Genomic DNA, 25,978 nt, shown 5'->3' with positions numbered 1-25,978 from the left:
GAAGTCAATGAAAAAACGGATGAACACATGAAAAAGAAAAAGCGGATTGCAAAAAGCCAGCCTAACACAGCTCAGGCTTTTCAAATAGCCCAGACCAGCACCACTATAACTACAATAATAGTCACAATTAACAGATAGAGGATGAGAATGAACCGATCCAGGACAAAAGCAACTAAGTGCCATTCTGACTTTGCTGCCTCCTCTTTCTTGGAGACAATGAGATGTCGACGGACCATAAGGAGTTCCAATAGTAACCTCTTGAGCAGTTTAATCTCTGCACTGTCCTTGGAGTCCTTTGCCAGTTGTCTGTTAGTTTCGGCCTCTGATTCAGGAATTGCTGGAGATTCATCCATAGCTAGAAGCAAACAGTTTTACATAAGGTCAGTCTATACATACAAAGTCTATAAAAGTGTCCACCCCCTTGAGTAATAATTACTAGGAAATTTTCCAATAAAAGACTGGGCCCCATAGCAAACTTTTGATTAGGCCTCCTCCTCTCCCCCATCCCACTGTAGGTAATCCCCCTGTTTGTTATCCCTCTGCCCAGTAGATAGCATATGTTAGGCATCTCCCTTGGTATCCCTATGGTCGTAGCTACACCCCTGGTCACCATGCTAGCCATTCCATTGAACTGATCTGTTTTTTTTTTTGCTAACTGGCTCATAGATTAAGGGATCCTCCCCCTTAATAACATCGATATGCCCTCACAGGGTATAGGGAAACAGTTTGTCCTTATGAGCTAAACCCTTTAGTATAATTCCACACTGTTAAACTATATAAAGCACTATTCACATCTGCATGGTGACTTCTCTTTATGAGCCAAATGTTCCTTCTGGATTACAATGGATATGAAGAGTGCTCAAGGGAGCCAAATGACTTAAAATTAGAACTAAGCAAAGCGAATCCAGCACTCTCCTGGTGTCCCCTTCTGTTAGTGCACTCAGGCAATCACTGACAGCACTGCTGGCAGTGATTGGCTGAAAGGGCTGTCACTCTCAAGACACAAGAGTTCGCAAATTTTGTGCAAGTTGTGCAGCAGGGTGGCACGAACAATCGTTGAATCTACACAGGCTGTAAATTGGCTGAATGGCCATGTAAAAGTAACTCCAAGTAAAGTAAAAAAAAGTGCTTCAAGTAAAGCATTTTTATAGGCACTATACATTAGAAAATTTTTTTAATAAATATCCATACCCTTGTTCTTAACTGCAAATGTCATGGAATCTGGTATGTCATTGTATACAGAAATTTGAAGAACATATGCTAGTCGCTTCAGTACCCAAAGCTTCAACCACTTAGGGACTTCTGGCCTCACAGCAGACAGGTGTAGCATATAGGATATAAAGATTGAATCCATGATGCTAACAATCATTATCAGTAGACATACCATACAGAAGACACCTGAATGTAGATGATTCAAGAAACAAAAGACGTTTTTTAAATATGCATACAAAATATATTATTTCGTTTTCAGTAGGTTTATAAATATCGGATGTGGTGCACTTTTTGCTGCTCACTTTGTGTTTATACATAGATTCATAGTTTATGTCATTAAATAATGGAAGCTTCTAAAATTAAAGGCCTGATGCACACAACAAATAGCTCCTGTATAAGAAAGTCCCCACAGTTCTGTACTATGCAGGCATAGGCACTCCATGTGCTACTGGAAAATGAGGTCCAACACGATGCACAGAATTGAGGCCAAAAAGTCAAATTTTGGGTTAATCAAAGCAGAGAATCTTGTTTCTCACAGTCTAAGAATCTTTTCTGCAAACTCAGCCAGGCTTTCTTGTGTCTTTTACTGAGTAGAATATGCAAAAGAGTCTACATAGCTTCATTAACAAGCCTCAAAACATGGGAATAGCCAGATATCCCTCCAGGGAAAGAAACCAAGCAAAGGGGTGGCTCCTGTGAGGAGACCACCAAAACCACCATGATAGTTGGCCCTATCTAACTCAGTTATTATTGTAAGCATATGACAAGGAAAATACTAAAACAAGCCAGGTATTCATCCACAGACAGCTTTTTCAGAGTGTTGCCCTCATCTGTGTAGAGTAGAATTCTGGCTAGCAGAAGCCTAATAGACCACTCAGACAAAAGTGATCACTGATTTCAGGGAGACTAGCTAAAGAAGATACCATGTTTTACTCATTAAAGTGCTCAGCACAGTGAAAACCTAGATCCATTGCCCCCTGAGAATTTGAAATATGCAAGTCTACAGAACTCACTGTGTTGAGCGCTTTAAAAAGTGAACCACATTAGCTGTTCTCCCTGAGATCAGTGATCATTTTGTTTGGGTGGCTTACCAGGCATTGCTTCCGCTAGCCAGAATCCTACTCCACACTGATGTGAGGCAATACACTGAAACAGCTGTCTGTGGATGAATACCTTACTCTGGTATTTCTCTTGTCATAGCCTTAAGGCCCTATTACACGAAACATTTATCAGCCAAATTCGGCCGATATTGCCCGTTACAGCAGATAATCGTCTCATGTAATAAAAGACAACGATCAGCCAACATGAACAATGTCTAAACATGTTAAAAGACAAATGACTAAGACAGTAACAATCTGCTGCCGTCGCTCCGAGGAATAGGAGGGGCGACAGCAGTTCGTTGCTATCTTCTATGGGCTGCCCGGACAATCTAGCAATCACCCAGGCAGCCCCTCTGTAGCTCCCCGCGGTCCCCTGGCTATTACCCACTTGCTGCCGACACGTGTAATAGCGATGGCAGCGAGCAGCAATTGAGGAGCAAGTGAGCCCTCTGCATTGCCCCGTGTAATAGGGGCTTTAAACTTATAACTGACTTGCATAGGGCCACCTGTCATGGTGGTTTTGGTGGTCTCCTCACAGGAACCACCCATTTTCCTGGTTTTCCTAGAGGGATATCTGGCTATTCCCATGGTTTGAGACTTGTCAGTGAAGCTCTGTGGACTCTTTTGCATACTTGAATTTCCCAGGGGCCAATGCACCTAGGCTTTCACTGTGTTGAGTGAACTACACTGTCACCTTTAGCTGGTTTCCCCAAGATCACTGATTGTTTTTACTGAGTAGAGGTTTCTTTCTGGTGTGCTGCAGCAAATTTTATTAGCAATACATATAATATTAGCTGCTTAGGCTAGGTTCACACTGCGTTTTCAGCATCCGTTTAACGCATCCGTTTTTTGCAAAAAACGCATGAAAAACGGATTGCAAAAAACGGATTCATTTGTGTGCATCCGTTTTTCCATTGACTTCCATTATAAAAAAAAACGGATCCGTTTTTTTTGGCGGACCAAAACGGACCAAAAACGTTGCTGACCCTATTTTTGTGGACGTTAAAAAAAACGGATCCGTTAAACGGATGCTGAAAACGCAGTGTGAACCTAGCCTTAAGGCTGGGTTCACACTACGTATATTTCAGTCAGTATTGTGGTCCTCATATTGCTACCAAAACCAGGAGTTGATTGAAAACACAGAAAGGATCTGTTCACACAATGTTGAAATTGAGTGGATGGCCGCCATTTAATGGCAAATATTTGCTGTTATTTTAAAACAACGGCTGTTATATTGAAATAATGGCAGTTATTTACTGTTATATGGCGGCCATCCACTCAATTTCAACAATGTGTGAACAGAGCCTTTCTGTGTTTTTAATCCACTCCTGGTTTTGGTTGCAATATGAGGACCACAATACTGACTGAAATATACATAGTGTGAACCCAGCCTTTAAAACTGACAACTGTCTTTCTGGACGGACGTCATTTTAGCACCAAATGACATCCGCGAATAATGATCATGAACATTATTTGCAGCCATCGTTACCAATTATTTGGGGCCATCATTACCAATAGGTGGTTTCAAACATAGCAAGATGTGAAAAAAATTGAAAGGTTCTGAAGACTATCTTAATGCATTGTACCTACATAATGTATCATCCATTAGAATATAGCGATCATTTTTGGGGATATTGAGTATGAAAGACAGAGGTATACTAAGACAGTATGGATCTCAACTCAGAACTTGTATAAAACTTTAATATGATTGCATATATGAGGCCTTTCTGCCATTTTAATAGCCTTAGTTCATATGGGTTGACACCCCACCAAGGACAAAATCTGCAAATGTGAGCCCCAATGGTGACAGCCACAATCACAAGACTTGTTAAGTGCATGCGCTATAAAATAAAGCAATTATTATGATTATTTTAGATTTAGATTTCAGATTCAAAATTTGGTTTGCCAGTGACCTGTTAGTCCTATACTTCCACATATATCAAGGCTCAGGTATTTAGTGTGCATACCTAATATTGGTGGATTGTCAGTGTTGGGCAGAAAATCATTTAAAATCAACAGAAGCACAGAGAATCCAAGTACAACTGTTATCTTAAATCCCAGGCGCTCACCGCCCTCCATTGGAATGAACATACTCGCTACATCTACAGACACAAGCAGGCAAGCTGGAATAATGAGATTAATAACGTACAGTACAGGAGCTCTCCTTATAATAACCTGTATAATAAAAAAAAAAATGCAATTAAAATACAAATAAAAGACTGTTTAAAAACATATATATTTTTTTTATTAATAAATTGCTTTAATAAAGTTATATTACTTTGTAACATAACCTTTCCCCCAGTGTACTGTGTATAACAATAGACAGTACACAGGGGCAGCACCCTGCTCTTTTTAGCGATGTGTAGCAGCGCTAGAGCATAGCAGAAGATTGGGAACTGCATGTCTTATAGCCAGGGCCGTTTCTGCCATGAGGCAGACTGAGCTTTCTGCCTCAGGCGGCAGATTCTTTACTCCACTAGGGGGCGGCACAATCCCTCACTTTCACTTTCACCCGGTCTGCAGGCACATCACCAGGCACCTCTGCCTCCTCCTCAGGCCCCCTCTCCATAGCTCAGTGATGGACAGCCTTGTCACTGGGGGCGGCTGTCTCCTAGCTGGCTGGCTGTCTCTGTCGGAGCAGAGAGAAGGGGAGGGAGGCCCAGCACCACAGTAGAGCTGACTGGAAGCTGTGTGTGCTCTGTCCCCTCCCATACTGCCTCATCTCCTGAGCCCTCCACTGCTGGCCTGGGATGTGACATCTGCTGGAGGAGACAGACACAGGAGGTTAGTGTGTGTGTGTATACAATATATATATGTGTGTGTGTGTGTATGTGTATACAGTATATGTGAGTATGTATACAGTATATGTGTGTGTGTATGTGTGTGTATACAGTATGTGTGTGTGTGTATACAGTATATATGTGTGTGTATACAGTATGTGTGTGTGTATACAGTATATGTGTGTGTACAGTATATGTGAGTGTGTATACAGTATATGTGTGTGTATACAGTATATGTGTGTGTATACAGTATATATATGTGTGTGTGAGTGTGTATACAGTATGTGTGTGTATACAGTATATGTCAGTGTATACAGTATATGTGTGTGTATACAGTATATGTGTGTGTATACAGTGTGTGTGTGTGTATGTGAGAATATATTTGTGTGTGTATATATGTGTGTGTGTGTATATAAATATATATATTTATATGTGAGTGTGTATGTGTGTGTGTATATATGTGTGTGTGTGTGTGTGTGTGTGTGTATATATATAAATATATATATTTATATGTGAGTGTGTACTGTATGTGAGTGTACCTAATCTGCCCTGTATGTACAGCACATGTGCCCTGTATAAGTATGGAGTGATCTCAGTAGCTGAGCCCAGTCTATGCCCAGGGTTGCCAGCTGTTATCTGTCACCAGTGTGACAGGCATTCTGTTGTATTATTAGCTCCCCCACAGCCTGTACACATAGTCACCTTGCTGGGGAAGCAATAGAAAATCCCTAGATGCCATAGTTATAGCCGCACTCTGTAATAATACCATAAAAATTACTATACACTACTTACATTATTAGTGCAGTGTACTGTAAAAAGTTGTAAAAAAATTTAAAAGAATCCACTGTATAAAAAATGCAAATCACTACTTTTCCCTATTTTTCAAATAAAAAAAAATCTACACAAGAATATATATAACTATGAGGGTATGTTCACACTATGGAATACGTTCGGAAATTTCAGTGCGACAGACTCCACTTGAAGTTCCATATGTCCCATTGACTCAATGATATTCTCAAGCTCAATTCTTTGGGCGGACGGCTGATTGAGCTGGAAAATATCATTGAGTCAATGGGACAGGCGGAACTTCAAGTGAAATTTTTGAGTGTATTCCATAGTGTGAACATACCCTGAGACTATAGAAACTATATATATCTATAGAAATATCTGAACTAAACAAAAACTGCATTACTTCTCTGCACGGTGAACGCTATAAAAAGAATATATCCCTGCAATGTATTCATTATTGGTATATATGTGCTGTATATTGCTGCTAGTATATATCTAAGTATGTATATATCTGTTTATGCAGTTGGCTACATAGATTTCTTAACTACTATTCGTTAATTTGAGGGGGGGGGGGGGGGCGCCATTTCAATTCTCGCCTCAGGCAGCAGAAAACCTAGAATCGGCCCTGCTTATAGCCCTGCAGTTCCCAACACAAACGACAATGGCAGCAGAAGGGCCATATCGCTCCTTATTGCTGCCAGGCATCGGAAGTACATTAGGAAATTTTAAAAAATTGTACAGAATAATAAAACTTTATTAAAGTAATCTGTAAAAAAAACACAAAGGGGGACGTTTATTAAGTCCGGCGTTTTTTACGCCAAACTTAAAAATGTCCCCCCATCTCTGGACTGCCTCTACATAAATCCCGTGCGCTTCGGTGCGCACGGCTGAAAACCTACGCCAGCTGAGAACTGGAGTAGGTTTTCGGCGTATCTTTTGGCGGAACGGATGGTGAATTGCGCGGACTCTGAGTCCGCGCCCTCCGTTCCGCCCCCTTCACACCCCCTCCCTGCCCCCCGACGTACTCGGCGGAAAGTGCCGATTTGCGAATATTTTATCCGCAAATCAGCCATTTGCAAATAAAAAAATGTGCAAATCTGCACTTTCCGCCTAAAATCATCCGTACGCCGGATGATACATGTCCCCCTAAGTTTTGGTCTCCGGAGTACCCCTTTAATTATAGAGGTTAATATAATGTAATAACACAGTGAGGAACTATAAACCTCAATCCCAGTAGATGCCTTGAACTCTTGGTATTGCATTTTTAGATTTCATACACAAAGTGCCTCATAAAAGCACCACAGCAAGATATTGGGACAGAGATACCTGGTAAATCACCTTGCTCCATTCCTCTCCATACTTGGAAATATTTAAGTGAATAATGTTGATTTTGTTAAGACTCCATTCTGATTTAGAAAATTCTTCTATTGAAAGAAATGTAACATGCTCTGCACTGGAGGATGGAATCAGCTGAATATCAGACACTGGGGGGAAAATTAAAGTTTTAGAAAGGTTAGCAGGAATCAGCTTGTCATTTTGGCTTCTCCTGTCTATTAGTTTGGACTGACTCAACGCTGATCTATTAGGCTGCATTCACAAGTTACGTGTTCCTCATGGAACACAGACGTGGAATGCCTGTAACGGACTCTCCCCTGCCTAGGCAGCATCTGTGATAAGATGCTGGGAGCGGGGGAACTGTACAGATATGCGCCGTGCTGTAATGAATCAGCCGTGTCTCCCGCTCCCGGCATCTTATTACAGATGCTGTCAGGGCAGGGGAGACTCTGTTACAGGCATTCCACGTCCGTATTCTGTGAGATACATGGAACTTGTGAATGTAGCCTTACTAGGCTAGTTTACAGTGGAGTTGCTTGCCCTCTCTATAAAAAGGTATTCCAGAAGTAATTTTTATGTATAATTCGCCTTAGGCAGGTGGTAAAAAAATGGGGTAAATGTTTTTAAATAAACTGGTCGCAGAAAGTTATTCAGATTTCTAAATTACATCTATTTGAAACAACTCAATACATACAGTACTTATCATGTATGGAGGTGGATGGCACTCTGTAGGTCGGTGGTGCTTGGGGTAGAGGGATTCCACATATATTAGGCAGTAGATCCAGCACTCACCAGTAGATGCTTGAAAAGTTTTATTGAAGAATCAGATATTCACAAGTCATGCAAGTAACGCAGGCCACGTTTCGGCCATAACACAGCTTAGAGGAAGGCTTTGTTACTGCCAAAAGGCATCCTGCGTTACTTTAATTACTTGCGATTTTGCGATTTTTTTTATGAACCTTTTCAAGCTTCTACTGATGAGTGCCAGTTTCCAGTACTTATCAGCTGCAGGAAGTGAAGTAACATTTCCAGCCTGACAGTGCTCCCTGCTGCCACCTCTGTCTATGTCCAAAACTGTCCAGAGCAGAAGGGTTTGCTATAGGAATTTGCTATTGATCTGGGAAGTTATAGCGTAAGAATTTATTCAGGGGCCTGTGATATGCATCTTTTTGTTTTGCTGTAGAGCATGTTGATGAGTTCAGACCTGAGGGGCATGGAAGCCTCAGCAGTAAATCAAGTGCATAGCAGTATTATTGGTTTTATTGGTGCTTTTACCTTAGCATGGTCCCTGACCGATACTGGTCCCTGACTGTAGGTGTTTTTTATTAGGTGTTCCCTGATTAGGTGTTTCTATATTTTGCTTTTATATATATATTTTTTTTTCTTACTTTACTGTTCGCATGCTGTATATTTGAGAAAGTGGCTAGGGAAGTAACCAAAGTAGGGCGCACCATGTACAGTTTTTTTTCCCAGTCTTTAAAAATATTGCTGTGTTTCATGTAAAAATAGCTGAACATTTTTTTACTATTTCTTACCTGTTGTTGCATAAAAACAGTGGAATTTTTAAATGTTAGATAGACTGACCTTCCAAAAAAGATAATAAACATTTAATTTGGAGTGTGAATATAGCCGAAAGCAAAATTTGCTGTAGCAATTTTTGCATATGGAGTGGAAAGGGCTAACATATGTGGGCTGGTAGGTCTTGTATGCCAGGGCTGCTTTTTATACCAGGCTGGCCCTGTACATTAAGAAGCAGCAGCATGAAGGGCTTTATAGAACAGTAATAAACAGTCTAAACTGTAAATAAAACCCTAAAGTGAGGGCTAAGGCTGCATTCCCACGTTCCGTGATCCTGACGGATCACGGACGTGGAATGCATGTACCGGAGTCCCCCCGCGCCCGGACAGCATCTGTAATTAGATGGTGGGAGCGGGGGAGACTGTATTCATAAGCGCCGCACTGTAGTAACAGCACCGCGCGGCTGATTCATTACAGCGCAGCGCTTATGAATACAGTCTCCCCCGCTCCCAGCATCTAATTACAGATGCTGTCCGGGCGCGGGGGGACTCCGGGCGCGGGGGGACTCCGGTACATGCGTGGGGGGACTCCGGTACATGCATTCCACGTCCGTGATACAGCCTTATACTAAGGGTCCTATTAGATGGCCCAATCATAAACTGTAAACGTGCACCAATCTGCTAAATCGGCACTCATTTACTGAGTCATTACACAGGCCAACTATTGGACAGCAAGGGCTGCACGGAAATTGTTAGTGATGTCCGTGCAGCCCTTGCCTTTTGTGTAAAATAATAAACTATTAACTCACCTTACCACGTTCCCCTGTGTCCTCGGAGGCCTTCCCCGGTGTCTGCAGCTCTGCCTTCTGTTCTGGTCTCTGCACTGACAGGCCAGAGGCCACACTGCTCAGCCAATCACTGGCCAAGACAGGCTGCCAGCCGCTCAGCCAGTCACTGGCCTTTGGTCCGGGCTCCTGATCCAGTATAAATAGTAGTCAGAACCAGCATCTAATTGCTGGCTATTAGGTGAACTCCTGGTTCCAGCTTCCCTGTGTCTATTCCTGCGTACCCCGTCCTAATTCCCTCTGACTGCTCGACTCGTGATCTGACCTCCTTCCTGACCTGTGACTATCCTATTGTATTGCTGATTCTGTACTGCGTTGCCCGTGTGGTTTGACTTGGCCTGTTCTCTACTCTCTACTGTGTTTTGTCTGTCTTGTTTAGTGTGTCACGTACTTAGCATAGGGAACGTCTTTGTGATTGTCTACGGCCGCCTAGAGCCGACTGAGGCAAGTAGGGAGGGACAGTGGGTGGGTTTAGACCTAGGGCCCACTGTCTGTTATGCCTATATTGTGGGAAAGCAGGACATTTCCGCAGTAGTTCCGCAATGTCCTTCCAGGCCAGGACCACCACCGGAAAACTTCAGCTCCTGAGTGACTATCGAGGGGTCACTCAGGTGCACAGGTAACCTTCACCCAAAAGAATAAATTACTTTTGCCAATTTGTGATTGTTCACGGCCGCCTAGAGCCGACTGAGGCAAGTAGGGAGGGACAGTGGGTGGGTTTAGACCTAGGTCCCACTGTCTGATTGTGTTTGTACCTTCCTGCCCTGACAGAATAGCCAGCCCAAAACTGTTGTTTGCCTCATGGACAACAGGATGGCCATGACTAATATTGTGGACCAAATGCAGCGGCCCAATACCATGGTTCATGAGCTAGCTGTAAGGGTCCAGGAGCAGGAGACGGCCCCCGACAGCTTAATGTGACCTCCCCAGCACCTCTTGAGCCGCTCATCCAGCTCCCACATAAATTCACGGGGAACATGAGAAAATTTTGTGCCTTCCGGGAGGGATATAAGTTATTCTTCAGGTTAAGTCCCCGCTCCTCGGATGATAAGAACCAGAGGGTAGGCATAGTGATGTCCCTTCTCCAAGGACCACCACAGGAATGGGCCTTCTCTTTGCCGCCTGACTCTCCTGAGCTGCTGACAGTAGATCAATTCTTTTTGGCACTAGGACTGCTTTACGATGACCCCGACAGTGCAGCCAATGCTGAGCGTCAGTTGACAGGATTGAGACAGGGAAGACGTTCAGTAGAGGAATACTGTTCAGAGTTTAGGCAGTGGAGTGGCCTCTCCACTTGGAACGACTCTGCCCTCTGCTTTCAGTTCCGTGTAGGGCTGAGTGACCGCTTAAAGGGTATGTTGGTGGCTTACCCTACCCCTGACTCTCTTGAGGAGAGTATGACCTTAGCCATAAGAGTTGACTGATGTTTGAGAGTGGTACCCCAGACCATCCCAGAACCTCACTGTCTCCAGCCTCCTACCCTAAACCTTCTCCTCCTGTTATACCCACACCAAAGGAGCCTATGCAGGTAGACTCCACTGACACCAAGGTCAGAAGAGCGCATCACCTACAAAACAACCTATGCCTATATTGTGGGAAAGCAGGACATCGAGTTCCACAATGTCCTTCCAGGCCAGGACCATTACCGGAAAACTTCAGCTCCTGAGTGACTAAAGAATAAACTAACTTCATCCAAAAGAATAAATTACTGTTGCCAATTTCTCTGAAGTTGGGGGAGAAAAGTATTTCTGGTTATGCCCAGATCAATTCTGGGTCCTCTGCAAATTTTATTAACCCTATGTTTTTTTCTGGTTTAAAGGTATGTCCCCTTCTGCTCAAGTCTCCAGTTAACGTCACCGGAGCAGACTCTGACGCCTTTGCCCAAGGGGACGTACGGTATATGACTCCCTGCCTTGAAGTTAAGGTGGGGTTGGTCCATGTTGAAAATATGGATTTCTTGCGGAATGCTCCGAAATTCTTGACGGATTATTCGGATGTGTTTGACGAGAGGGCTGTGGACAGACTGCCGCCTCACAGACCATATGACTGTGCTATTGAGCTAGGTCCCGGTGCCAAATTTACTCGGGGTCGTATCTTTAACTTGTCCTGTCCTGAGAGGGAGGCCATGCGGGAGTACATAAAGGACAGTCTACGAAAGGGTCATATTCGGCCATCCTCCTCTCCCTTGGGGGCGGGGTTCTTTTTTGTGGACACCGGGAACTGAACAAAATTACAGTTAAAAATCAGCACCCGCTGCCCTTGATTCCTGACTTGTTTAACCAAATAGTGGGAGCCAAATGGTTTTCTAAGGTGGTCCTGTGGGGGGCATATTATTTTATCAGAATTAGAGAAGGTGATGAGTGGAAGACCACCTTCAATACCCCAGAGGGCCATTTCGAATACCTTGTTATGCCCTTTGGGTTATGCAATGCCCCAGTGGTCTTCCAACACTTTGTTAACGACATCTTTCGTGAGCATTTAGGTCATTTTCTTGTTGTCTACCTAGATGATATTTAGATTTTTTTCCCCACATTGGGCTTCTCACATGATGCATGTTCTTACTGTAATGGAGCTTCTGAGACAAAATAATCTTTGTGCCAAGTTGTCGAAATGCCAATTCGGTATCCAGGAGGTCTTGTTTCTGGGCTATTACATTACTCCAAATTCGTTTGGTATGGAACCACTCAAAGTTGTAGCCATTGAAAAATGGGAACGACCCAACAACCTTACAAAGGTTTACAAAGCCTTACAAAGGTTTTTAGGCTTCGCCAATTATTATAGTAAGTTCATTAAGGGGTTCTCAATCATAGCTAAACCTCTCACGGATTTGACCAGGAAGGGGGCAGATCTGGTAAACTGTACCTCAGAGGCTACCAAGGCATTCGACACACTTCGGCACTGCTTCTCAGAGGCTCCAGTGCTGGCTCAGCCAGACTTCGAGCTCCCATTTATTGTGGAAGTGGACGCATCTGAGGTGAGGGTAGGAGCAGTTTTGTCCCAGGGATCGGACACTCTTACTCACCTTCGGCCGATTACCTACTTCTCGAGAAAGTTTTCTCAAGCGGAATGTAATTACGACATTGGCAACAGGGAATTACTGGCAATAAAGATGGCGTTTGATGAATGGAGGCATTTCTTGGAGGGTGCCAAACATAAGGTGACAGTGCTGGCTGACCATAAAAATCTGGTATACCTAGATAGCTAAACGTCTTTCCCCATGTCAGGCCAAGTGGGCCTTGTTTTTTACTAGATTCGACTTTAAAATTACGTATCAGCCTGGTTCTCGTAATGTCAAAGCTGACGCTCTGATGTCCAGCTTCGACATTGAAAGCTCTCCCAGGAATCAGCCCGATACATTTTTAAAACCCGGTGTTGTTGTATCCGTCCTGCAACGAGACTTGGTGACTCTAATCGTGGAGTCTCAGGTTCTGGCACCCTCCTGTTTGTGACTCTGAACCTTCGCCTCCGGGTCTTGGAGGAAATCCATAGTTCCGTCTTGGCTGGTCATCCAGGGGTAGCAGGTACTAAGTATCTGCTCTCACGCCATTACTGGTGGCCATCCTGGGCTCGGGACGTTAAGTCTTTTCTTGAGGCTTGTGAGATCTGTGCGAGGTCCAAGGTTCCCCGTAGGCCACCTGAGGGGCTTTTACATTCTCTGCCTGTCCCTACGAGACCCTGGACGCACCTCTTAATGGATTTTATTACCGACTTGCCAGTGTCTAAAGGTAAAACAGTCATTTGGGTGGTTGTAGATAGATTTTCGAAAATGTGCCACCTCATTCCGCTGCATAAACTCCCTAGTGCCCGCTTACTAGCCACTCTCTTCATCAATCATATTTTGTGCTTGCATGGTGTTCTGGAAAACATTGTTTCCGAAAGAGGTGTCCAGTTTGTGGCTAGATTTTGGAGGGAGTTTTGTGGCAAGTTGGGTACCTACTTGACCTTCTCATCTGTATTCCATTCTCTGACGAATGGGCACACTGAGAGGGTCAATCAGTCTTTGGAACAATTTCTGAGGTGTTTCGTGGCTAATACTCAGGACAGATGGTGGGACTTCATTTCTCTAGCTGAATTTGCTATAACAATCATGAACAACATTCTATTAAAGGGGTTATCCAGCGCTACAAAAACATGGCCACTTTCCCCCTACTGTTGTCTCCAGTTTGGGTGGGGTTTTGAAACTCAGTTCCATTGAAGTAAATGGAGCTTAATTGCAAACCACACCTGAACTGGAGACAACATTAGGGGGAAAAGTGGCCATGTTTTTGTAGCGCTGGATAACCCCTTAAAGATGTTGCCATTTTTTGTAACTATGGTTTTAACCCTAGGTACTCGTCCGTTCACTCCACCGAATCTGTAAACCCTTCAGCTGAGGCTATATTTTCAAAACTGTGAACAGTTTGGGCCCAAGCTCATCAGAGCTTGGTTAAAGCCCAAGAGTCTTACCAAAGACATGCTAAAAAAAGACGCATATCTGGCCATAAATATGTACTAGGCGATAAGGTCTGGCTCTCAACTAGAAATCAGGAGAGTACAATCACTAAAACTGGCACCCAAATACATTGGGCCATATACTATTGTAGAGGTCATTATCCTGTTACCTTCAGATTGAAACTACCTACGTCTCTTCGGATTCATTCCGTATTCCATAGGTCTCTATAAAAGTATGTGCCGCCGGTGTCCCTATCGCTTCCCCCTGCCCTACTTATCATCCAGGGTGAGTTGGAGTATGAGGTGGAGAAAATTCTAAACTCTCATTGGGTACAGGGCTCATTACAGTATCTGGTCCACTGGAAGGGCTTCAGACCAGAAAAACGTACATGGGTTGCGGTTAGGGACATGCATGCTCCTTGTTTGGTTCGACGATACCATGCACTGAATCCGTCTAAGCCTGATCCAATGGATAAGGGTCCTGAGGCCCCTCATAAGAGGGGGGTTAATGTCAGGAACTTACCTTACCAGGGTCCTGTGGCGTCCTCCTCCGACTCGGCTCCGGCGGCCGGGGCGGCGCTGTCGCTCCGGCTGCCGTAGCCGAGTGACGTCATGGAGACCCGACGGCGTCCCTGACAACCAGGGACGCCGTGGGCTCACGTGACAGGCGGCCGTCTGGCAACACAGTTGAGCGGCTTCTCTGCTCAGGCTGAGTGATGGATCGCTCTGCCACTCAACCTGCAGTGCCGCAGCTGTAGTGTAGCTGGAGTAAGGAGGCCGGACCAATCAGCCTTTGGTACGGGCTCTGATCCAGTATAACTAGTAGTCAGAACCAGCATCTTATTGCTGGCTATTAGGTGAACTCCTGGTCCCAGCTTCCCCGTGTCTATTCCTGCGTACCCCGTCCTAATTCCCTCTGACTGCTCAACTCGTGATCTGTCCTATTGTGTTGCTGATTCTGTACTGCGTTGCCCATGTGGTTTGACTTGGCCTGTTCGCTACTCTCTGTTGTGTTTTGTCTGTCTGTCTTGTTTAGTGTGTCACGTACTTAGCGTAGGGAACGTCTTCATGGTTGTCCAAGGCCCCCTAGGGCCGACTGAGGCAAGTAGGCAGGGACAGTGGGTGGGTTCAGACCTAGGGCCTACTGTCTGATTCCTGCCCTGACAGTATTCAGAGTAAATATAAATGGAGCAGGACAATAAGTAAAGAAGCCTTGAAGGGAGAAAGAACCACTTTTCTCTGATAACCTATATTACAGAGTTTTAGATCAGGGTTATTATAGGCATAGTTGTAGAGACAGTGGGGCTTCTTGGTTTCTGGCATTAGGTTTAGTGTTTAGGAATAATCTAGGGAAAGATTAGGGAAAACTAGCTGGGGTCAGTTTTTTGTAGTCCTTCCCCCTAATCATCTTATGTCACCATTACTGGATTGTTCAACCATTTATCATTTAGTTCCTATCATTTATTGATGAGCTGCTATTTTTGTTATTTGCTTCGGACAATATTGATACTATATGTGCTTTGTATATTTTTTTTTATAAAACCGCCTGTACAATAATGTTCATTTGTTAATTGATAAAAGATAAACTAGACAGCAGCAACGACTCTATATTTTCTCACCATGGCTGGTGTTTCTGGTATTTACCTTTACTCATGCTCATGCCAAATGTTAGGTTACACTTCTGGATGTCAAAAGGGAACTTGTAAAGGTCAAGAGGACATGTGGTCACCACTTTCAGAGTTTTAACCCTTCTTATGGTGCCATTGTAAAACAGCTGCATATAAAGCACATTGAGTGAGTCATCCTCTGTCCTGTTAAAAATAAAAACAATAACTTTTTAACCCTCAAAAATTTTCATTTTTCTTGCAAGCTTCATAACACTTATTTACTTTTATTTTTCCTATCTACAGTCATGTATTTATGGCATTGATCCATTAGACCAGTGCTCTATTGGTCCTGCTGTGGGCAGGCTGCATCGATAGGCAAGTCAGGCAGCCACAGAGGCCTAGCCAAAGGTCTTAGATGGCTATGACAATGGATCCATGCCACGGCACTGCTACCAACATGATGTAAGGCCAATAAATGCTGTTGTCAACCTTGACAACTAGTTATCTTTAACTACCTGTATGTTTTGTATTCAGCTATCCATTTATACTATCTGGCTCCATCACACCCTCTATACCAGGCCCTGGATTTTGGGGCTTGACAGTAATAACACTAGCATAACCTAAAGAATACTTTTTATGAGCTTTATCTCACAGTTGAAACCCCTTCCCACACATACCCAAATATGAGTATATGTGTATTTGTATATTTCCAATAGTTTTCTTTGTCAATGCAGCAGTAATGTAATCACCAAATCCTTTACATGGCGGAAAATAATAGTGCCTAACAAACCTCTATGACTATAATGGGGCTGTTGGACTTCTGTCTTTGAGTCCATGTTTTATTTAGTATACAGAATAGTGATGCATGGGGTACTGTATTCTTGACAATCAGCAACAGGGGATCCTAATGGAAACTCCAAGTTTACTGTGGCTATCCTAGATTATAGGACATTGAAATATAATAACAAAATATTATCCCCATCTTCTGTCCTAGAACACCATAGCTGAAAGCATTATCCTAAATTAGTTAGTGACTTTAATGGGTTTGTCTAGGAACCAGAAGAGGGCTGAGGCTTTCTGTTCCATGGTGCTCACTTCTGGCTTTTTCTACTTCTCAGTAGTAAGCCTACTAGTAAGACGTTGAGGGGCAGACACATACAGTACCAATGTTTAATATCAGTGGTGTAGCTATGGCAGTTACAGATATTGCAGTCACACCCAGTGCCCAAGTGGTCCAAAAGTGGTCTTTTATGATAATTGTAAAGTCTTATTTTACCTTTATAGAGAGCTACCATTATAATATAGAAGTGTCATTGCACAATGGTACAAAATGTGATGGTGAAGGGGTAGAAATTTACAACTCTAGTAGGTTCTCCACTCGAGCTGTGAAAAAGACGGACACGTTGAAATGCCTTGCTGTACACATCTTATTTTAGTGGATTTATTTTTATCTAATAAAAGATTGTGATTGCATGGGACAGAGTGCTACGAATATTTGTTCGGGTAGAAATTTACTTGGACCCGTAAATCTCAAGCTATGCTCCTGGCCCATATATTTGTTTAGGATTATTTAATTTTAACAAATAATATACTATGAGAATCCCACTTTTTGACTTACATTTCCGATATAGTGATATCAGGGACCCAGACTGAGCCTTCAGGTATGAGAATACAACTTATACCACAAAAATCCTCTGGATCCCATGATAGGAACTGATTTTTCCAGATCTGTTTAAAGAAAATATGATATGTAATGAGACTCATTACTCATATGTTGTATGCTTTAGTATCAATAATGGGATGTAAAAAAACAACAAAATAAACATATGGGTAAAATGAACATTATGTAGAATTATGAAATATGATTATCTGTCGAGATAGAGAGTAGAGCCCAGGGTAATCAGCGTTGTTACTAAAGATTAGCTTTCTGGGTACATTGGGTAAATAAAAGTTGTAGCGAGACGGTATAAGATACTATATCAATATCCTTGTTTATGTGGGATGTTTATTCATTTCCAGTGTTGTGAAATATAGATATGGCCACTATAATAATATGGTAACACTAGACATCTGAAAAATGCCTAATGCTAAACCTGGGTCTTAGGAATCGGTATGTTGTCAATTTCACTAATCACATATAAAACCTTAAAGCAAAGGGCAGCCCCATGTGCTAGGCTTACACAATGTAAAAATGACCAACATCTTTTATAACAACGCCCGTCATTGTGCAAATAACTTCCGTTATTTTTGCACAATGATGGCTGTTGTTATTAAAAACGGCCATAATTTTTACATAGTGTGAACCTAGCCATAATATGTACCCATAAACAGACATTACCAAAATTTTCTTAGGAAGTATTCTTTCCAACTTTCTCATATGTCACCCAGCTTTCCCTGGAAGAGATATGCACTTCCTAAAAGCCAGTACAGACATGTGACAGGTATCTAGGGGAAATACTGTATAGCAATTTCTGACTATCATCCCTGTCACTTACGGCACATTTAGATCCGCAGCAGCTCCAACATAATAACAAGAATTTACCAATCTTGCAGGCTTCTTGGCAGTTTCCCAGTGTGGTTTCCCATTTTTTGTTAAAACATATAGACAAAGATAGGGCTAAATTTCATTGGGACAAGGATGTTGTAGTGCCTTGGCCCCCACTCCACAATAGCATATGAGAGGATTTTGAATTTGTGTAAGGTATTGTATCAGCACCTGGTAAAATGTACAGACCTCTTTATATAGGGTGGAGGACAAAAGAATGCATATTTGGGAAATTTCAAGGAGGAAGGACAGTAAGTGAAGCATGTTTGACACAGAGATTGAGTACCAACTTTCCAAATCCAGAACAAGAAGCAGAGAAGGCTTTCAATAACCGTAACATACTCATACAGGTCCAAGAAGCCATCAGGAACCTATCATGCACCTATATGCACTGTTGTTCCTCAATAGTCCTAATCAGATAGCAGGGCACCCCTAAGCCCCAAGAAAATGCAACAGTGTAAAGGGAATCAATCAGGACACTGCCTTGGGACTTGGCCCAATGAAGATTGGTCAGTTGCAAGAGTACTTTATCCCACAATAGCAATACTAGGACTAGGAGTAAATATTAGACGTTACTTCCACAGAAAGGGCATGGAGGCCACAAGAGCCAAGGACAGACTCTAAAGAATACTTTAAATTCCTGGGTAACAGAGAGAAACCAGTTCCCAGTGTAGCAGGGCAGCAGCTATAGAATATAATGGAAATAGGAGGAGATTTATCAAGCTTACAGTAATAGATTGTCTATTTTTGCTCAAAGTAATCAATCACGACTCAGCTTAAAAATATTATTGAGCAAATGAGAAATTAAACCTGAGCTCTAAATGGTTGCAATGGGCAAGAATATTTCTACTGTAGGATTCTTGATAAATTAGTAAAGCTAAAAGAAAAGTAATACTGGCCTTATGAACCAAAATAGAACAACAAGAACAACCTGTTCAGTTTACCATTAGATATTATAGCTTTGTGTTCAGTGTTGAATGGAATGTTTTGTCAATCTGGTATATTTACCATGACACTTGTCACTTCATTTCTGCAGGCTATTTACTTTTCTTATCGCTTCTTATTCTGCAGGCCTCTTTACTCCCCCTACCATCCCCAGCCCTGCTTATGTGGAGACAGGGCTCAGCTTCCAACTAACAATCAAGCAGGCATAAGGATGGAAGGGGGAGCGAGGCATTGCTGCCCCCAGCACATCAGGGTTTTAAGATGCCTCTTTGAAATTTTGCACCAAAGAATAAAATCATTTTTCTATTTTATGGAAGCACATTTGGATATATGAAAGATATCATGTGTCTCTTTGACCTAACAGTTATCTAACAGTGTCTGCAGTTTGGAACATGAATTACAGCTGACAGATTCCATTTAAGTCACATACCACTAACAGATGTCCTACCATTTCAAAGTCCATCAAAGTTGTCATAATCTGCAGCTTTTCATCCTGTAAAACAATTGTTGAAAACACTGTCTGTATGTACAGGAGATGTTCTCAAAAGGCACAGAAGATGCTATTGTCTGTTTTATCTTAGTAGGATTCAGCTTGGAAAGAGAGGGGAAAAAATAATAACAGATACAAGAGATATTTGGGCTGCAGGCATGTCTTCCATGTTAGTTTTTAGTCAAACTGAAGGAGTGCCCATGCCCTGAACTCAGTAACATCCCTTAAGATTTCCTATCAATATTAACTAACCAGAGCACAAAAAGAAGTCTTAACAGAGCTCATAGTTCCCATTGGTCATTGAAACTTAATCCAGAATCATGGCCCTTCCATGTGTCGATTGTCTGCCCGGGTCTACTAAACTTACCATGTGATATTAAAAATAAAGAAAAATAAAACAAAAAGTAGGCTCCTTTCACATTAAGTTGTTTCATGTCAAAAAGCTGTCAAAATGGTACATCAATGTAGTCAACTTGCACATTAACTGACATAAATTGACTAGGTTCTGCATTTGACTCCTTCTCAATTCTATTTCTTTGTTCCGTTTGGGCAACAAATAAACGGAGATAAAGTGATCGGTTTACGTCCCCTTTCCTTCAATGGGTTTAATTCAGATCAATTTGCATCAATTTTCATCACGTCTTTTTTTTGGAATGGACAACAAATTCCATAATATTCAATAAAACTTTTAAAAAAAGGGGTTAGGCTATGTTCACATTACATATCAGACTGACCGTTCTGTGACCCCGGCCGGGTCACAGAACGGCCGGTCTCAGCCCGGATCATCCCGGCCGGTACTTAAATACTGGCCGGGTGATATTTCCAGCCGCGGAGCTCTGATGCAGGCGCATTAACGCGCGCCCGCATCAGAGCTTCCCATAGCCCACAGTGAACCAAGCGGGCAGAGCCGCTCGCTTAACTGTGTGAACTGACAGGGCTTTCTGTGGCCGGAATTCACTGAATTCCGGCCGCAGAAAACTGACATGTCAGTTTTTTCCAGAGCTGCATGGGATGTATGTACGCTCCGGCCTGGATCCCATTCAAAATAAGGCTATGTTCCACCCCTGAAAACTACGGCCGTAGTTCTGCGGCGAGAACTACGGCCGTAGTTTTACGTAGTGTGAACATAGCCTAAAAAACATAAACACAAATATCATAATAAATTCTGTATACCTGACAAAGAAATCTTTTAGTTATAAGTGAATTTACAGTGCAAAGAAGCAAAACTCTTCCTTAGCTCGGCAATCTGGATCCAATCCTGGCAGAAGTTTCCCAGGACTTCGTCCAGCTTTTCCAGCCACCCAAGGGGGAGCCGCACAGATTTCAAAAGAAGCAGGCTGCTAAGCAGATTTCTGAGCTAATATAGCGATTTGCTCATCTCTAAAATCTTTATAACAAAAATATCAAATATTACATCTGTATACGGGCAACATTCCAATAACCCCAATATACTCAACTCATAGATCAATAAAAGGCTAATATAACTATAACCCTAATATAACTATAAGCCTAAACACTAAGCCACATTACAAGGTCTTGGAAAAGATAGAAACATCATGTCAATTTTAGATAGTCTGAAGGCATTGTTGGAGAAGCTAGTTCTCATTTTGATATATTTCTACCATGTCTCATTTTGAATGTATTACTGCTAAAATGCGTAGATATAATTACCTAATATCTGAAGATGAAGATAGAGTAAGTGAAGTTTAGGTAAAGTGCATATAAATGTAACATTATGTGGATTTTTTTGTAAATACATTACCACTTCTAGGACTGCTCTGAAGGTCATATCCACTGATACAATTGTTGCTTCACGCCAGTCGTTGACAGGTCTGATATTAATAAGGCGAGGAGACTGTTCCAGGACACCGATTTTGTCCGTTACGTTGTAATAGCCACATGTTTCTTGGCCACGCGACACAGCTGTTTTAAGGTTCATACATAATATTGTTATCAGATCCTATAAGCTGCACACCCTATTAACCATCAATGATGCTTTAACCCCTTAAGGTCAAAGCCTATTTTCGTTTTTGCGCTTTTGCTTATTCCATTTTAAGTTTTAAAGTCCATAGCGCTTGCATTTTTTCACCTAGAGACGTATATGAGCGCTTATTTTTTGCGAAACCAATTGTACTTTGCAATGACAGGCATTATTTTTCCATAACATATGCTGCGAAACCGGAAAAAAATCATTTGCGCTGTCAAATTGAAAAAAAAACGAATTTGTTTTGATTTCGGGGAGTTTTGCATTTACGCCGTCCGTCCTATGGTAAAACTGACTTGTTATGCATGTTCCTCAAGTCGTTAGGATTACTATGATATATAACATGTATAACTTATATTGTATCGGATGGCCTGTAAAAAATTCAAACCATTGTTAACAAATATACGTTCCTTAAAATCGCTCCATTCCCAGGCTTATAGCGCTTTTATCCTTTGGTCTATGGGGCTGTGTGAGGTGTCAGTTTTTGCGCCATGATGTGTTCTTTCTATCGGTACCTTGATTGCGCATATACGACTTTTTGATCGTTTTTTATTACATTTTTTCTGGATTTGATGCGACCAAAAATGCGCAATTTTGCACTTTGGAATTTTTTTGCGCTGACGGCGTTTACCGTGCGAGATCAGGAATGTGATTAATTAATAGTTCGGGCGATTACGCGCGCGGCGATACTAAATATGTTTATTTATTTATTTATTAATTTATATTTAGAAAATGGGAAAAGGGGGGTGATTTGGACTTTTATTAGGGGAGGGGATTTTTTATTAATAAAAACACTTTTTTACTTTTTTTTTTACTGTAACTAGAAGCCCCCCTGGGGGACTTGTATATAGACAGCACTGATCTCTCATAGAGATCAATGCTGTGTATATACACAGCAAAGATCGATTAGATCGGTCATAGATTACTATGGCCTGCTGCAGGCCATAGCAATCTATTGCCGAGCCGGGATCAGCGTCATTCCGACGCTGAGGCCCGGCACGGGCAGAAGAACGGATCTTCCCCCCGCGATCGCATCGCGGGGGGGAGATCCGTCCCACTAGACACCAGGGACGTGAGGTCTGAAGCCTCTAAGTGCAGCTGTCAGGTTTGACAGCTGCACTTAGAGGCTTAATTAGCCGGCGCGGCAACGGGACCCGCGTCGGCTAATAGAGGCACTGCCCGGCTGCACGTGTCAGCCGGGATCAGCGCCGTTCAGAGCGGGGTCCCGGCGAACACCCCGAGCGGCACCATGACGTATCAGATACGTTAAGGGGTTAAGCTACTCTGAGGCTGTGTTCCCACATGCAGTTTTATTGCATTCCTTTGTTTACATGACTAGAGTCTCATTGTTTATGTTTGGTCTGCAATTTTGTTCAACCCCTTAAGGACACAGTGAGTTTTGGCCTTGAGGAAAGAGCCAATTTTCATTTTTGTGTGTTTTTTTTTTAAACTGACATCAGACATTACTTGACTCGATTGCTGGGTGCCGATTAACAGTTACAGCAATCTGAGGCCTCTGCTAAGCCTCTGTGTCTGCCATGACTGATCTACTGGTACAGTCTGCCTATGGCAGCCGGTACAGCAATCTGAGGCCTCTGCTAAGCCCCTGTGTCTGCCATGATTGATCTACTGGTACAGTCTGCCTATGGCAGCCGGTACAAGCAGAAATCCGGTCACATAGATCAATGCAATGCATATCCATTGCATTGATCTATGGAAGCAATCGAATCATAATAGTTTTTTTTAAATATAAATACATTCAGATCCCCCCTTTTGACATTCACCCTCCCCCCAAAAATGTAGATAAATAAATTAATTAAAAAAAAACTTGGCATCACCTTTTGCAAAACTATCTAAACTATTAAATTATATCATTCCTGATTTCCTGATGCTGCACAGCACAGTCAACAGTACTTGGGGAAAAAAAGTACTGTTTTTGGTCATGTTATGTTCCAGAGAAAATTGGAATAAAGTCACATATATGTAAAAAAAAAATACTTTGTATTCATAAAAACTACACATTACAAAAAATTCATGTTGGTGGAAAAATGAAAAATTTAGTTTCATATTATACTGACCCATAAAATAAATTTAGCATGTAAATATGTTACTAGAATAGAATAGAAATTATGGTAGAAATTTTAGGATGTGTTCTCACTATGTTTGCAGTGTATGTTTAGAGTATAGACCCAAAAAAGCTCCTGATATATAAAGTGTCTTGTGTAAATTAAAGGGTAATTATTATCAGGTTAGCTGAATCGAACCTGCTGGTAGCTCCCTAGTGCACCAAGGTTAAAGGTCTACTGGGGAGTTATCAGCAGGTTAGATTTGTCTGCTAATAGTTCCCCTTTTTTTTTTTTTTACGTTTCACATAGTATATACTAATTGCTTTTGTTAAAAAAATACACTATAAATACAATATGAATGCAAACTTAGCAAAAAAGGCCAAACACAAGCAAAAAATGATATCCAATTGCGATATACAGCTGGGAAAAGCATACAGTTATCGCTAACAAGGTTTCCCAGAAACATTAATTTATCCGGTAATAGGCTCCTATAAAAGGGCCAGCAATCAGCCAACAAACGAGCAAACACCCGCTTGTCAGCTGATCTTTTGTGTGGCTGGTAAGATCACTGTTATTGCCCGCCTATCTCCTTGTCTAAACAGGAGATGCACAGCCAATAATAATACATTTAAATGCGCATTCTAATGATAGAGCAATCTTTCGCGCAGCCTGGTCGTGCTAATAATCATACCTTGTACAGGAACTGCAAATGAGCGCCGTTCTCACTAATCGGCATGCATGACTGCGTATTGGGCTATGTGACTCTGACTCTGATGAACTCTATTATAAGTCTGTCTGACTAGGGTGTACCATCCCACCACGATAAGGTGACCTCAGGCGGACAGACCCTACACTATGGATGTGACTTTGTCTTGGAGTTCTTGTCTCCATCTTAGATCTTGCACCCCACCCATTATCCATGGGAAATTTAAGGAAGGAAAAGCTTGTTCATATATGCCCAGAATTTTTAGGCATGTCAATATTCCCTTTAGGTCACCTTATCATAGTGGCATGATACACACTGTTTGATCAAATGGTAGGCTATTATTTTTTTTTTATAAAGCAATATTGCAATTCAAAAGTAGTTATATTATGCATATGTCTTAGCATTTGCAGTATGCTCCTGTACTTTTTTGTGTTGGCTTCAATATTTCAGTCATGGCAGCGTGCACAAGCATAGATATAGTTCTATTGAATGTGTGGGTCGGTTCTTATGTATTATTATGTCTGGGTGATGTCTTCCATCTAATGCATTTGGGTCCTTACTAATAGTCATACTATTATATATCCTAGCTTTTATAGAAAATGCTACTGTGTACATACACTTGTTTATGTGTAAGTCATGTTACAGCAACCCTGAAAATGGATATAAAATAAAACTGACAAAAATATAAAATCCAGCTTTAAGTAGTAGTAGTAGTAGTAGTAGTAGTAGTAGTAGTAGTAGTAGTTAGGTAACATTTATAAATGTGGAGTTTCTGCTGCATTTCAGATACAACACCACTGTTTTTATAGTGTGTATAGTATTGCAGCTTGGTCATATCACAGGGGGAGCACTAATGGGGTTGCGCCAAGTTACTAGAATTCCAAAAAGGTGGCATAGGAGGCACTTACCACACAGAATAGCCATGAGAAGAAAAGTCCTCTGCATTTCGAAGCCAGTTCTGAGCTGTCGAGACACTCTTGCAGTCAAGATCTCATTGTTAAAAACCCCTTGGCATGCCACAATTAACAAGAAGAACTGGACAAACAACTAATTTACATGATTTTCTGCAGGAACAAGAATCCAAGGATGGAACCAGGGAAAGCAAACATTTGCCACAGACTACTGTATATAGTAAAGGCAACCCTGAAGCCACCACTGTATATTTATAAAACATGTGCTCACCTGGGAAGAAGGGTGGGGCTAGTGGAAAAGAATAGGTTCATACTGCTAGTAGGTTGATGCTGTCCCCTATTGAAATTACAAGGTTATGCAGAAAAGAGAATACTAAAATGGCATTTCTTCTCACTTCTTACTGTTAAGAGAACACATCCAATCAAGTGACATTCTGATCCGTCATATATGAATGTGAGAAGGTCAAATCTTTGTTACTGGACCACAGCAGATTTCAATGGAATCTGTAGAACTTTGATCCAAAAGGGACCGCCCTGGTATTTCCTTATTTGTGTCCCAATACTTGTGGGACTTAAGGGGCTACCTATCAGGGTGGTTTGGTGGTCTCCCCACTGGGAAGCACCCCTTGGCAGCAGGTTTCCTTCCCTGGAGGGATATCTGGCTATTCCTGTGCTTTGAGACTCACAACTGAGGCTTCATGCACCCTTTTCTAAT

The 25,978-nt window shown here is 42.1% G+C and overlaps 1 protein-coding gene across 1 annotated transcript; it reads right to left on the bottom strand.

The window, feature by feature from the left end:
• Nucleotides 1–34: 34 nt before the first annotated feature.
• LOC138788274 (5-hydroxytryptamine receptor 3A-like) lies at nucleotides 35–25,317 on the bottom strand. The gene is made up of 9 exons (XM_069966001.1): nucleotides 25,261–25,317; nucleotides 21,359–21,519; nucleotides 19,555–19,599; nucleotides 17,235–17,344; nucleotides 15,654–15,820; nucleotides 7,208–7,365; nucleotides 4,280–4,487; nucleotides 1,192–1,398; nucleotides 35–355 (listed from the first exon to the last, which is right to left on the bottom strand). Exons 1-9 carry the CDS (start codon nucleotides 25,295–25,297, stop codon nucleotides 81–83), a joined length of 1,368 nt encoding a protein of 455 aa, XP_069822102.1. The 5' UTR covers nucleotides 25,298–25,317; the 3' UTR covers nucleotides 35–80.
• Nucleotides 25,318–25,978: the final 661 nt, after the last annotated feature.

Source organism: Dendropsophus ebraccatus, chromosome 4, assembly GCF_027789765.1.
Source record: "Dendropsophus ebraccatus isolate aDenEbr1 chromosome 4, aDenEbr1.pat, whole genome shotgun sequence".
Classification (NCBI taxonomy): Eukaryota; Metazoa; Chordata; class Amphibia; order Anura; family Hylidae; genus Dendropsophus; species Dendropsophus ebraccatus.
Note: the sequence above shows the minus strand (reverse complement) of the source record. Positions and strands in the feature narration are given on the sequence as shown.